Here is a 15523-nt window from a genome sequence, read left to right on the forward strand (position 1 = left end):
GTAGGGCTCTCACCCCTCCGGTGAACATAAAAAAAAATGGCTATATGGTTGAAGCAACCAACACGGATAATATAGCCTTGATACAATAGTTTGATGTGTTGATTTTTTTCCCGTAAGGATAAGCATAGACAAGATAGTCTAAAGTTAGCATAGCTATCGCAATGATGCTGTCCGTTGTTTTTAATAACGCCTATTATAACTAGTTATAGGAGTATCTCACAATAACACGTAAAGTACGGACAAAATGAGAAACAATATTTTTTTGAATTCTTTTTTGCCTATGTTCCCTAAACTATTAATGTTCTTAAATTGTAGCTTGGGTGTGTAAAGAGCCACTTCCAAGCGGGGAATCAACCATGGAATATGCTGTTTTACTAATAATCAAAATTGCATCGTAGCCTAACCATTTTAACCACAAAAATACATACTTCTTTTATTATAGTCTCGCACCTGAATGATTTGCAGCTTGAACTCTCTCAAAATGAATCGAAATATAACAAATTTGAAATGGGCCACCGATGGAAAGAAGAAAAACAAAGCGACCGAGGTGTCACGTCCATTTCCTTTCCCCAACTTGAGCCGATCCACCCGTTTAATACGGGGGGGAGGGAGAAGGCCCAGCCGGAAAACACCATCCAAACCAAAGCGCACATCTCAAACGGATCAGCCGCTTAGGGTTTCTCCCCTCCCCCCTCTCTCCCTCTCCCGCACCGTGTCGCATCCCTAACCCTAGCGCTCGCCCATCCGCGGCGTCCATGGCGGCGGAAGCGCCACCGCCGTCGGCGGCGTCGGCGTCATCCTCCTCCTCGTCATCCGCGGGCCCGCGGGCGCCTGCCGCGGCCGGCTCCAGTGGAGGGGCGGCGGCGGCGGCAGCCTCGCCGGACTCGTACATCGGGAGCCTCATCAGCTTGACGTCCAAGAGCGAGATCAGGTACGAGGGCATCCTCTACAACATCAACACCGAGGAGTCCAGCATCGGCTTGCGCAATGGTAATTCATCCCCCCCTCTCATCTCGTCAGATGCGCTTGATTCAGAGCAGATTTGGTGTGCCATGGAGCGCCCGGTGAGGCAAATCTCCGTCCTCGACCTAGCTGCGTGTTTTAAAATTCGAAAAAAATTGGGATACCATAAAGTACAACAATGTTGGTCTCGATAGTAGTTTCATCGCCTTTTTTTCATAGGCCACCTGCTGCGTATTCTCGTATCCGTACAACACAAGTGCTAACCTGGAGCTCAGCTTTGCTTTACTTCCAGCACTGTTAGACGCATTGTTCCTGTCACCTTTTGATTTACACCTGTCCATTTGTTGTATTGCAGTTCGATCATTTGGAACCGAAGGACGCAAGAAAGACGGGATGCAAATTCCTGCTAGCGACAAAGTTTATGAGTACATACTTTTCAGGGGAAGTGATATCAAGGTATATTGCACTATGAACAAGATCATTGGCGTAATTTTGATGTGTGAAACCATAGATGCTTCATGCTTGTATGAATGCACACTCGAAATAATTCTGCTATTGCTATTGCCTTTCTTTACCCCATGGGGTTGGGTCCAGATTCAGACTGGCAGGGGCTGGGAATCATGAAAAGGTTGGCTACATAATTCCAAAATCAATGGGTGCTTGGTCGTGTTATGCACTTATTATTGAATACACACTTTCTGTTTGGTGTACTGAAATGTTAAGTTAGCTGACATTAACATGTCATTTTGGCTATGGTAGCATTAGCCAGTTTGTAAATGTGTTTTCATTTGGTCAGTTTTGTGCTGCATATATCCAATTTGCGCCTGAATTCAAGGACATGTTCTTTTTTTTCCTGTAAAATGCCTCATGCACTATATTCTATCTATCTTTTATCATATGTTGCACCATATCCTACCTGAGACCAGTTGATTTGTTTCTCCAGGATTTGCAAGTTAAGTCATCACCACCTCCACCGCCACCGCCGCAACCAGCTGCCCCACACAATGATCCTGCCATAATACAGGTACTGCAATGAAATAAAAACATTAAAAATACCATACCTTTAGATCTGCACGACTCATGCAATTCTGTTCTGCAGTCACACTACTCTCAGTCAGCGTTAGCTTCTTCAAGTTTGCCTTCTGCTGGAAGTACAGTACTACCAGATCTCAGCTCCCAGGCAGCTCAATACGGGCTTCAGAGGCCAAGTTTCCAGAGTAATATTCCTCTATATCAACCTGGGAGTGCTCCATGGGGATCGTCTGCTCCACCTGCTGGAAATGCACCAGCTCTTTCAGTTCCCCCAATGTATTGGCAGGGATATTATCCACCTGGTGGGCTTCCACCTCATTTGCAGCAAACTCCTTTGCTCCAGCCCACACCAGGATTATCAGTTCCCCAGGGTCTCCAATATGCAGGATTGAATCCCAATTTATCATCAGGGCCACAAAAACTGTCAGAATTGCAGCCACCCTTTTTGCAACCACCTGGTAGTACCCAAGGCCCTTCCTCAGGCATCCTGCCCACTACAACAGCACCTTCTTCTGCTAACTTATTAGCTCCAGAAACTTCAAAACCTTTGCTGCCGAATATGGGTCCTTTGTTTACTCCTCCAGTTTCATCTGTTGGTGCCACCCTTCCTTTAGCTAGTCTGCCAACATCCATCGCTGAAAGTAGTGCAACAGCGTCACATAATTTTAACTCACTTGTTAGCAATAAGATTGCGGATATTCCAGGTTCAACATTGGCATACCAGTCAGTGTCTCAGGCAATTTCTTCGACTGTTGCTTCATCTAGCTCAGCCCAAATGGATATGCCGGTACCTTTGTTGGCATCATCAGGTCAACTACTGCAGAATGCTCCATCGATGCTTTCATCATCTCAGTCCATGCAGACACCTTTACAGATGAGCAGCAAAGACTTCAAGACTGTTGAATCTAAAACTAGGGTTGTAGAGCCATTGCTGCCTGATCCATCATCACGTGCTCTACCTGAAAATATGGAGCCTATATTACCATTGCCGAAACAAACACCTCAAAAGGTATGCCAGCATTTCTATGCCTGTGTTGTGCTTAATGAGACAAATTATCCTTGTTTTTTTCCCAATCCTGCTTGTTATGTGTATAACCATGTTCTGATATTTAGACATGTGATTTCCTTCACAATTACATCAGGAAATTAGTGCCTTCTTTAGTTAGTCAGCTTATGCTTGCCTACTTTGGCTTGATAAAATTAATCTGTGGTCTTGGTCCTTTTGTTTAGATACTCTTTCTAAAGATCAAACCTACCATTATTTGTGTGCAAATACATGCTTAAACATAAACTAGCCAAGTGTTGTATTTCAGTAGATATCCTCATTGTGTTTATAACAACACACTTCAATTTTGAAATTAAGATCTATGGATTAAAGTGAGGTGAAACAATTCCTTCAAGAAAAGTATGTAATATGTACCCTGATTTGGGAAACGTGGATACTTCCATAAACATCTAATTTCTTTTTCCAAACTAAAGAGTTCAGTTGCTATTGGTTGCATCTTTTCCTATCTCAACTGTCAATCTTGCTCATGGAACACCATTTTTATCATATTAATATCACACATTTGCTACTAGTAAATTTTTTGCTTGTCTTTTATACTCCATTCTTTGTCATAGTAATATCACACATTTGCTGGTAGTAAATTTCTTGCTTGTCTTTTATACTCCATTATTTCTTCATCTGTTGTCGTTATGCATGCCCTTCACTATGTTGGTTCTCTCTCTCTTTTTTTTCTCTCAGTACAATGGAGCTGGTTCACACAGCAATCACAACTTCAGGGGACGTGGGAGGGGTAGGGGCAGTGCGGTATGAGTTACACTTTATACTTTTTGAGTATCTCTTGAACTTTGTTTGCTCTTATTATCTGTAGTCTTGCATTTTTTGTTATCGCTGGTGCGTATGGTACATGTTTAATTAGAGTACATCAGAATTTTATCTTCAAATGGTCTTATTCCTCCCCTCACAGACAAAACTTGAATTGAATAACTAAACTATTGTTGAAAGAGCTATTGGAATGTGAAATTAATCTATTTACTTTTGGATTTAAAGACCACCTGGTAAAACTCATAAAAACAATTCCAGGCACTCATTTTTATGCAATACTCCCTTTGTTTCATATTAGGGTTTCTCCTAAGTCAAACCTCTTAAAGGTTGACCTAGTTTATAGAAAAATATAGCAACATCTACAATGTGTGTCACTCTAGTATCTACAATCTTGTGAAGAAACTGACAATATGATGCAACCAAATCTATGGGGTCTATTTTTCCTAAGGCTTAGACTTAAGGCCTCCTTTGGCATGGAGGAATTTTTGATGCCCTTTTCTTCTGAACTGAAGTCTTTCCCAATATGCCTTTCACTTTGGTTTAGTGATTCGAGTAAAATTCCAAGGCACATGTTTGCATGTGAGGGTCTGCGCTTTATAGAGCAGCCTAATGAATTTTAGATTTAGACACAGATGTCCTTAAGAAAATGGCACTCCATAAACCTTGGCATAATTTCTGTTGTTTCCTTGTTGGGCATTGATTGAGGCATTGATTCTGTTTGTTTTGCAGTTTTCGCAGTCAGTAACAAATTTTACTGAAGAATTTGATTTCATGGCCATGAATGAGAAGTTTAACAAAGATGAAGTCTGGGGTCATCTTGGTAAGAAAACCCAGTCTAGGGACAAAGATGGCGAGCTAGGAGATGATGTGTTTGATGAAGACCTGGAGTACGAGGAAACAGAAAATCCTGAGTTAGCAGCTAAGGTTTAATGATAACATTTTGTTGTATGAATAGATGGTTTTGTTTCTTTCAGGAATAACTAAACATGTCCTTCAACCTCCATGCAGCCTGTCTATGTCAAGGATGACTTTTTTGATTCCCTCACTAGTGGAACATTTGGACGTGGAGGGCAAAACGGGAGGTCAAGGTTTTCAGAACAGCGAAAACTGGATACAGAGGTACAGCACCCACTTTCTTTCTTGATCTTGTCCCGTCGCTGTTTTTGCTGACGGTGGTTTCTGCAGACTTTTGGTGATTTTCCAAGGCATCGCCAGCCCTACCGTGGTGGTGGTCGTGGTTACCGTGGTGGTGGTCGTGGCCGTGGATCATACTATGGCGGCAGAGGGTATGGGAACATGGGAGGAAGGGGTGGTGGGCAGGGCAACTCCTATCCTCACCGTGGTTCCTACTGAATGGGTTGATAATGATCGAAGATATGTACTGTCAGTGATACCGGCAGGTGTTGTATCCTTTACCATGATGCATCGGCTCTTACTGTTGTCCAAATAAACGGAACTTAGCGCGCCCCTTGTGTTGGGCAGGGGCCGTAGGTTTGATGTCCGGTGGTTGGTTTATACCCCGCCCCTTTGTTCTGTTAGAGTTGTCAGTAGATGGGGGCAGTTGATGCTCTATTATGTCATATTATATAGTAGGTGCAAACTGTGCCTCTTACTCTTTAGGGTGTTACCATGTGAATGGGATTTAGTTTGTATAGGCAGATCTCATTCCTGGTATTACACCATGCTGAGCTTAACTCACTCGGTGACTCTCTCGTCTTTCATAGACTAGCTGCTGTGTTTGTCTGTTTTTTACCTTTATATGCTAAAGAGACTTTGAATTTAAACTTCTCATTAATCATCAAGTTTATCATATTGGTATAGACTGTTGCAACTGTGACTACAAACGTGTTATCTGTATTTGCTCTTGATTCCTTTCGCAAAGTAGGGAGGGACACCTGGAGTGCTTGATGAGCAGAGTTGTGCAAGCGAGGGTATACAGTATACTATAGATTGGAAGGCATCTCAAATTGATAAGGTGGAGGGTTTGTTTCTGTAGAGAGTACAGTGCGAGTACAAGCAGACAGTGTGCCTGGTCTGGTCGGCAGCCGGAGTGGAGTGGGGTTTCCTTCCTCCGTCGGTGCCTCATTATCCCTCTTTTTTTTTTCTTCAAGGTGTTCTTATTTTCTTAATTTTCTTTTCTGTTGGTGGCTCTGATGGTCGTTGTCTTGCATACCGGCCAATGCCGAAAGAAGGCAACACACGCACACGTGCATCGTCAACACACACATTAGGCACGAGAAAGCACCATGCACAGTGACCATTCTCCTTTCTATGCTCCTTTCATAAAAAGTACAACAAACTTCATGTGTTGTATTACTGTATGTATCAGCAGCATTATTTTCCTTAAGGGAAAAGGATACGACATTATTTTCCTTGAGGTAAAAAGGCTGAAAAATTTTCAAGGAAGCTAGAGATCCCAGAAAACGGTGCCCCTAGAAAGAAAAATTAAACTAGGTGCACTCGCGTGTCGCGTGCCAAGCCAAGAAGAGAAAACACTTGCAACCAAAACTAAGAACAAGCGTAGCAAAAGGCTGCACGTACAGCACATGTACCCTTTTAAATTTGTTCCTACCTCCGACATATTGAGTGTTGTATCCCTCGTGCCTTTGCTTCGTGCTTCGTGAGGAACCACTGTTTTTGCATCTCAACACACACACACAACATAATAGTTCTAATTCTTTTTAAACAACAGGAGCTGCTGCTAATTAGCTTCTCAATCAATGTTAATGGGTATACATGAGTTGGCACCTACATCACAAACAATATCGTTTGGCTCAATGATACTCACTTCAACAAATGTAGACCAGCTAACCCCAAAAAATTAATAAATAACATTTAGATATATAATTTAGATGCCACTAATAATTACTGATCCCTAATCGGTAGCACGACACAATCCGCTGCCATCACTCTAAACATTTTTTTTAAAGCGGCTCCACCTAATTAAACCGATCAACTGCTACACTTGCTAAGACGACGACATAAGTCCTTCCACTTGCAAAAAGAGGGAGATTAACAAGAGAATTAGACACGAAATTAGAGGGGTCTGCACCCCGCCGGCCGGTGTCATCTCACGCGTGCGACCATAAACCCTCACCATTTCTTCTCCAGCTAGCTCGTCTCGTTGTGAACTAAAACTAATGCTCATATGTATAAGCAGCAGGTAGCTAGGACACGTCGCAATCGATCCGTTTGTATTTGATAGGAAATTTGTTAAGATGAGCTAATTAACAAGATTCCCTAATCCACTCCTAACCTCCAAACGCGTGACAAAACCAAACAAAACAAGAGCCATGTTTGTATGCACGCCTAGAGATAAAGCAGCTAGCTAATGCCACAAATGACATATACACGCATGGTCTGAGTGATGACATGATTAAACAGTGAGCATGCCATTAGGGATACCCAAATCCATTCTCAATTGAATGGTAGTTGTTAGGGAGAAGAGGAGGAGAAGGATGAACATGTTGAGAGGAACAGCTATGGAGTTGGGGGGTGGGGGACCCTTGAACAATTTCCTCCTCATATCATATGGTCCCTCCCATGTCAATGTGTACGTCATGGCATGGCCACCTCATCATTTCTTTACTCCTCCATCTAGCTACAGCTGAAGTTGATTATCCTCTCTGCTCTAATCCTCCATGCATCAGCTCCCTCACCACACACAAGTACACAACCACAGTAGCTTAGCACAGCTCTTTAGTTAAGTGCGTACTAATTACCAGTGTGCTCATCTCTCACCTGAGCAAGAGAGAGAGAGAGAGAGAGTCACTTTCAAGAGAGGAGGCTTCTTCTTCTTCTTCTTCTTGAAGAGCTAGCTAGCTAGCTAGCTTTCATGGCGAGTTCTTGATGGTATGGATAATCTCCTAGAGTGAGGCGAGCTAGGTAGGTAGAGGTAGCGTGTGGGTGCGATGGAGAGCCAGAGGGTGGTGGTGGTGGTGGAGGACGTGGCCGCCGCCCGCGCCGCGCTGCAGTGGGCCGTCCGCAACTTCATCCGCTCCGGCGACTGCATCACGCTGCTGCACGTCTGCCCGCCGGCGCGCTCACGCCGGCGCCGGCGAAGCCTCCGCCTCGGCGGCTTCCAGCTCGCCCTCGCCTTCAAGGAGCTCTGCAACGGCATCGCGGAGGTAATTAACCAATCAGCATCAACCACTCAACCCTACCAATCAATCAATCCAGACGCTCTCTGAATTTAATTCATTGGTAGTTGGCTCTAGCACTCAAACTCAAAACTCAAAACTCAAAACAAAGAATCAGTCAGAGTGATGCGTATGTTGCTCCTGTCTGTCAATCATCATCTTCCGGATGCTGCCATCCTCCTCCGGTTCTTGTCAATCTTCTTCTGAAATGGTGGTGTGGTGTGCGTTATCATTGGAATGCATGCAGGCGAAGGTGGAGATAGTGGTGAGGGACGGGGAGGTCGGGGATACGGTGGTGGCGACGGTGAACCAGCTCGGCGCCACCACGCTCGTCGTCGGCCTCCACGACAAGAGCTTCCTCTACAGGTACCTGTAACCCCATCAAAATTGTATCTTGCATCTTGATTCCTCAACTGAACTGGACTGAACCGAATTGCTGTCAAATTCTGAGTGAAAAAAATCTTGTTGGTGTCAGGTCGGCGAGCCCGTATGAGCGAGTGAGGAGGCTTGGGTGCAGGGTTCTGTGCATCAGCCAGCACGCCACGGCACGGCATGGCTCCTTCAACGCCGAGCTCACCCAAATCGAGACCATCAATCTGCAGTAAGTTCTAATTAGCGTACTGCCACTTGTTAACTATCTGCTCAATCTCCAATCACATTCTTAACTGCAAAAGGAGCCACAAGAACACAGTCTCCCCCTTTCGGCTACCCTGACGATTTTCAGCTCAGGGATGAACAGTTTTCAGAAAACCTGCATACCCTATCGGAATTCAGAGTTTCAGACTGTACCCAAAACCAAAAGGATTAGTTAGGACTCCTGTTCATTCTAGTGGTTCAGTTGAGCTCTGCCATTGCCTGAACACACGCACACACACATACTCTCTCTTTATCTCTGATTGCTAGTACTTGTTTGCTACAGTTGTTGATGGAAGATCAATCATTTTCCTTATTTTTGCAGCGTGCCGCCGCCTAAAATCCCGTTCCCAATGTTCACTCTTCCGCTGGGCTTGCTATGGGGAAGAAGATCGAAGGCAAAGAAGAGAAAATGAAGTCACTGTGCATGACAACATTTGCAGTTCGAGTTAGCTCACTGATTCGATCGATCGATCATACGAGTAACTGATAGATTACTCTGATTGAGCTGGTTGCCCGGGTACATATAACTATACAAACACACACATCAGGACATGAAAACATCGAGTGAAGCAGGGAAAAGGGAGGCCATTCTTTTTCCTCACTTGGATTGGATATTTGTATTGATCCATTTGTTGCACTTGTACAGAGATGATCCATAGTGGTCAAATGACAAACACCAAGAAACACATGTAGTAAATGGTTTTTCTTTTACCTGTCAAAGTTTTACATTTATGTTCCCTGTTTCTTCTTCTCTGCGAGTACTGCAAGGGAATGGTTAATGGTTCAGATCAGAAAAAAAGTAATACCTTATTTGATGAGATGAAAATGGAATACTAGGCCAAGGTCGGTGGCATTGCTCTTCTTATGTAGTCGAACACTAATTACTGTTAACACTTTATTTAATCACAGTATTTTGCATCTTCAGTAAAAAAGCGAGTAAATCAAATTATGTAAAACTACATATTTCAACCAGTGTATCACAAAATTACAGATTTAATTACAAAAATATCGCAAAAACTATATATTTAAGACAAATTCAATCACAGAATACATATTTAATAACAAAATAAGCTAGGGGTTTTACCTCTAAATTAGGAGGGAGCATGTAATCTCGTGATACAACTCCTTAAAATTTTAACTTCGCGATAATTTGGTCAAAGTATTCATAGTGTCGTGAAATTTACTCAAAAAATAATATTAAGAGGAAGCACAGGAAAAGCTAAAGTTAAACGATTCGGCGCAGCCCAGTCCAACCAAGCCCACTAATGTTGTAGAAGTGGAGTCAGCGTGCGGAGACGAGCCGGCTCGTGACGTGAGCCGCTTCGATTCATCGTCGGAAGACAACCCTAGCTCGCTCGATTCCATCGGCGCCTCCTCCCTCGCTCGGCTCCGCCGCTGCTGCCCCGGCTCGGCTCTCTCTCCGGCGACATCCTTCGGCTCGCTCCCCAACCCAAGGTACTACTCCTCCCCGAGCCTCTCCTTCTCCTCCTCCTGCTGCTGCTGCTTCCTCCGATCTGCCTGCTGCACGGCTCTTCTGCCGCTCTCAAGGACCACCAACTCAACGGGACTCGATCGATTATAACCTTTGACCTGAAAATTTCACTTCTTTTTCGCACTGGAACGAAACAATCACAGCGTTAGTTGAGCGAAAGAATCAAATGCTCATTGATCTGCTCTCCCACCTGTCAAAGATTGCATCATGTGCAATCGGCTGCTCTGCTCGCTCCCGTCAGATTGGATTTGATGTTTGCTGTCGTGCTGAGTCGCTGACGCTTTCTTGCCACAGATCGGTATGGGGAACGCGACTCTCACTGATATGACTCTCTTGCCCAGCGTAGAGCCGCCCGCCGCCGACGCCGACGCGCTGTCCGGGATGGCGCCCACTTCCTCTGGCAAGCCCAAGAAGAAGACCATGAAGTCCCTCTACCTCCAGTTCTTCGACACTGCCCCCGATGGGAAGTCCCGTGTCTGCAAGCTCTGCAAGAAGAGCTACTGCATGACCACTGCCACTGGTATACATATGCTCATCACGCCCCCATCAAATGGAAACGATTTTATTATACCCTTATACTCCGTTGCTGTAACAAATTAAACAATTAACAGAAGCAAAGGGTATTTTGCACAATGAGAAAATCTATAGAAATTCCATTAACAAACTCCTAATTCTAAGAAATGCCATCGACGTGTGCGAGTTCTTCAAAATGCTATCATAAACATCAACTTTGTCTAAGAAATGTTATCGTCGTTAGGGTTTCGTCAGCAATCCTCTGTCAAGTGTTATAAGATGAACAGTGTATTTAGCGGCGCAAGATAGACGGAACCCTAATGACTATGACATTTCTTAGACAAAGTCGTTTACAATGATATTTCGTAGAACTCGAACTCGTCGATAGCATTTAGTAGTCTTAGCCGTTTGTCAATGACATTTCTTAGATTTTCTGTTGCACAATTTATCTCCAAAATGATTCAACCTTTTCTGATGACACATGTCCACAACGGTAGAAAATGGTCTTAAAGAAATCTGAAGACTGAACACCACACTCACTAATCTTAGAGAATGCTTGTGTGCAGGAAATCTAGGGAAACATCTTAATAACCGCCACCCTGGTTATTGCCAACTTTCTGAGGGTGATACAGCTCAATCTAATACAATTAGCAGCATGTTTTCTCGAGGCAAAAAATCTCAATCCATAGCCCGAACTCGATCACAAGCTCAATCACTGCCCCAAGTTCAACCTCAACCCCAAGTTCAATCTCAGCCTCAAACTCTAGCTAAAGTTCATCCTCAACCTAAAGCGAAATCAGCAATTGATATTGACCATGTCAACTGGTTACTTCTGAGGTGGCTTATCAGCTCCTCCCTTCCACCTTCCACCCTTGAAGACAGTATGCTTATCGACAGTTGCAAGTACTTGAACCCCCCTGTCCAGCTTTGGCAAAAAGAAAAGGCTCATGAGGTTCTCCTTCAAGTGTTCAGAAGCATGAAGGAGAATATTAAGGCATCTCTGCAATGCGTCAGCTCTCGGCTCTCCATTACTCTTGACTTTTGGACTTCTTACGAGCAGATTGTGTACTTGTCCGTGAAGTGCTACTGGATTGATGAAGGCTGGGCCTTGCAGAAAGTTCTGCTTGATGTCCGCCGTATCCCATACCCATGCACTGGCCCTGAGATTCTGCAAGTTCTAATGAATGTCTTGCATGAGTTTAACATTGATTCAAAAATCCTTGCTTGCACTCATAATAACAGCCAACATGCAAGCCATGCTTGTCATGAACTCAGGCAAGAGCTTGAGTCCCGTAAACTTCCCTTCTGTTACATCCCCTGTGCTGCTCGGACACTGAAGATTATCATAAAAGATGGCCTGGAAAATGTAAGACCATTACTGTCCAAGATCCGTGAATTTATTCTTGAGACCAATTCAAACCAGGAGATGATGGAAGATTTTAAGCATTGGACTGAAGTTTATCAAGAAGGTTCGTGGAAACTCCCATTCGACCATTCATCAAATTGGAGTGGTGATTACAATATGCTTGATGTGGTAAAGAAGGTACCATACAGTTCATACTCTTTATTTCATTTTCCATCATGGTCTATAGTTTTACTTTACATTTTTAATAAAACAAAACTTTCTTTCCATCTAGGCCCCTAATGCAATGGATAACACCATGAAGAAGTTTGAAGGGATATTTGGACCAAGGGACTGGGTTCTGAGTTCCACAGAGAAGTCAGCCGTCAACTCATTGCACTCGTTCCTTGAACCGTTCTACAAAACTACTACTAACCTTTGTACTTGCAAAATACCAACGGTTGGGCTGGTGTTCTTCTTCATGGACCATGTTATTGAATTGATCAATGTCTGCCATGACAGCACCCGTCATGAATGGCTCAAGAAAATTGCCGGTGACATGTCTGAGACGGCTCATAACTTTGCATCTCAAGCTTACAACATCTACACGTTCACGGCTGCAATTCTTGATCCAAGAATCAAAGGAGAGCTTATCCCTGAAGCCCTTAACTCCACTAGCAACTTGGAGGATGCAAGGAACCAATTTATCAGGGACTACAGTAGCACCTTTGAAGCTGTTGGGAATGGTTACAGCACCCAAGATACAACTGACGGTGGTGATGCATTTTCCTTTGCTGAAGAGATTGTTCGTAAGCGCCGTCGCGTGAATATGATCACTGCTGCCGATGAGCTTTCTCAGTATCTCGCTGAGCCCCCTGCACCAATTTCCACTGATGCTCTTGAATGGTGGAAGGGTCACTCTTCTCGTTACCCACGGCTCTCCTTGATGGCTCGTGATTTTCTAGCAATCCAAGGGACATCATTAGACCCTGAAGAGTTATTCACGAGCAAAGGTGACAGCATGCGCAAGCAGCATTACTGCCTTCCTCTTAGTAGCATTCAAGCTACAATGTGCGTAAAATCATGGATGCAGAGCGGGTATCAGTTCAATTTTCAATCCACCATCATTGATTTCAAGAGACTGATCGAATCTGCTGTTGCTCCTGATGCTGTAGATGCTCCTGAGTTTTCATGAATATATGGCCATAAACTCAGAGTCTAGATTAGTTATGTGTTGATGTTTTCATTGTCTTTCTGTTGATGTTTTTAGTGGTCTCTGACAAAACCCCATAGTGAAAATTATGACAAGCAGCATGTGTTAGAATCATGACATAATGAATTTAAGAACTGAAGGCAATCAGAAGCAACACCGCACTTCATGTTTGTTTCTTCTGAAGGTGCCTCCGGGCAGGGTTTTTTTTTTTAATTTTATTTTTTAATGTTGTGGTGTTGTTGTGTTGGTACTTCCGTAGGTGGCGAAACGAGAGCAATATATATCAATGGTAAGATTGATATGTAATTTATTTGTCAGATCATTTACCTTGCTACTCTGTTGGCTTCTGCCACAGAAAAAGATGGGTTCATGGGCATCTGAATTCAATAGAAGAAAGAAGGAAGAAAATAATAGATGGGCATCTTCACAGTACGTGCATTAAATCCCTGTGATTTTCTTGTCTATTTTCTGTTTCAGATGGAAGTGAAAGCAACTTGAAGTTTGCGACGCAGGTAATGCTTCCCACGTCCTTGGTTTAGTTGAATCCAAATTTTAATGACATGTGATGCCATGAATCTGTAGTCATACGCAGTTTTAATTTAAGATGTGTACTCAAAAGTCACATGGGAATGAAGCTAAGAATTGAGAATAAGAATCTGTAGATTATATTCTGCTGGAATGTGACCTCAAAGGACAGGATGCTGTGCTCACAGAATTGCACCCCATGTTTCCTGTTGCCTTCCGGATTCAGCAAATACACAACAGGTTGGTATAAAACCTTCACAAGCACCAAATTGCCAAAATAAATATTTTGATATGTTTTCAATTAGCATGGCTTAATAGTTGTTAGCTACTATAAATTCTAGATAGGTATATCATCAAGAACAAGCCTGGTTCATCAGTTATATTTTGCCTTCGTAATACTTCAAACTTCATGGTCATCATTTACAAATGCTTGAAGCATCAGATGATTTATATTTTTTTTCCCTGGGAAACATCGACGATTCTAAAACCACAAATTAAAATGGCAATGGCATCCGTTATTGTTTATTGATGTGGAAACAAAGCACACATAGGTATCCACATCCTGTGATTTGTTTGACTTCTACAATGAATTGCATTGCGTCCCATTGTCAAACAACTAAATTAATGGAGTTGTCACATGATGCAAACTTCTGATGAGACTCCAAGCATTGCACGACTGATACTACCAAGAAACTTGTAGATCTTAGGACCACACACTAATTTTTCCTTCTCTCTTTTATGTCAAGCAAAACTGTTTATGTGTTCTAGCCACCGACTATTAGCATGACGCTGCCCCTCTCTCATTCCCATTGTTATTTAGAGATTAGTAGCATTTCAACTTGATTGTTTATTGTATTCTTGCCGATTATCTCGTGACAATGATTCAATGAAGATGTAAATGACAGTCAGTACCACATGTCAAACATCTGATCATGATTCATGCATCATGCAATGTGTTGGACAGGTAAAGTTTAAGTATCATCATTAGAGTTTATCTCATTGATGACGGCCCAAGTTTTCAGAGGATAGCTTCTCTTGCAGTTTTTATGACACATTCTTCATTGAATTTTTTCCCTGAAAAGATGTTCTTCATCTAGAATTTAATTTATTTCTCGGACCCGCTTCTGTGTTGGTATTTGCAAGAAAATTAGAGAAAATGATGCCTTCTTTGCCTTTGCATGTACCATTTGTATCTGCATTAATTTTCAGAGGACAGCTTCTCCTGCAGTTTCTTATGACCTATTCTTCACTGTTTTTTTTTTCAGAATAGACGACGTTCTTTATCCAGAATTTTATTGATTTTTCAAACCGGCTTTTGTTTTATTTGCAAGAAAACTAGAGAAAATGGCGCCTTGGCCTGTACATTTGCTTTGTGCTAATCCTAGCATAAAACTTCACATAAAACAATTGAATTGAGCACTGAGGCCCTGTTTAGATCCTTTAAAATGGCAAAAGTTTTGCCATTTTGAAGTATTTTTTGGCAAAATAGATCTAAACATTAGGGTAAGAAAATAACAACTTTATATTTGGTATTTGACAGTCTAGAGTAGCAAATTTCACCAAAAAGTGCATAGGGACACAGACCACCTCTCACTTTTGCCAAAAAAATGACAACTTTTACATGTCTCTAAACACCAATTTGCAAAAATACAATACCAAAACTTTTACCACCAAAACTTTTGCCATTTGCTATTTGGCATTTCAAATGCTTCTAAACAGGGCCTTAGATCCTTCAAAATGGCAAAGTTTTGCTATTTTAAAGCATTTTTTGGCAAAATGGATCTAAACACTAGGATAAGAAAATGACAACTGTATTTGACATTTGGCAGTCTAGAGTAGC

General features: G+C 42.7%; 2 protein-coding genes across 2 annotated transcripts; both read left to right on the top strand.

Moving 5' to 3' along the window:
* Positions 1-637: 637 nt before the first annotated feature.
* LOC102718697 (protein decapping 5-like) lies at positions 638-5607 on the top strand. Its single transcript, XM_006645375.2, has 8 exons — positions 638-990; positions 1319-1419; positions 1907-1987; positions 2063-3004; positions 3740-3805; positions 4553-4747; positions 4832-4942; positions 5009-5607. The coding sequence occupies exons 1-8, from the start codon at positions 756-758 to the stop codon at positions 5174-5176; spliced, it is 1899 nt and encodes a 632-aa protein (XP_006645438.2). The 5' UTR covers positions 638-755; the 3' UTR covers positions 5177-5607.
* Positions 5608-7305: 1698 nt separating this feature from the next.
* LOC102711920 lies at positions 7306-9311 on the top strand. The gene is made up of 4 exons (XM_006643600.3): positions 7306-7950; positions 8210-8328; positions 8438-8563; positions 8921-9311. Exons 1-4 carry the CDS (start codon positions 7735-7737, stop codon positions 9009-9011), a joined length of 552 nt encoding a protein of 183 aa, XP_006643663.1. The 5' UTR covers positions 7306-7734; the 3' UTR covers positions 9012-9311.
* The last annotated feature ends 6212 nt before the right edge of the window (positions 9312-15523 follow it).

Source organism: Oryza brachyantha, chromosome 1, assembly GCF_000231095.2.
Source record: "Oryza brachyantha chromosome 1, ObraRS2, whole genome shotgun sequence".
NCBI classification, from domain to species: domain Eukaryota; kingdom Viridiplantae; phylum Streptophyta; class Magnoliopsida; order Poales; family Poaceae; genus Oryza; species Oryza brachyantha.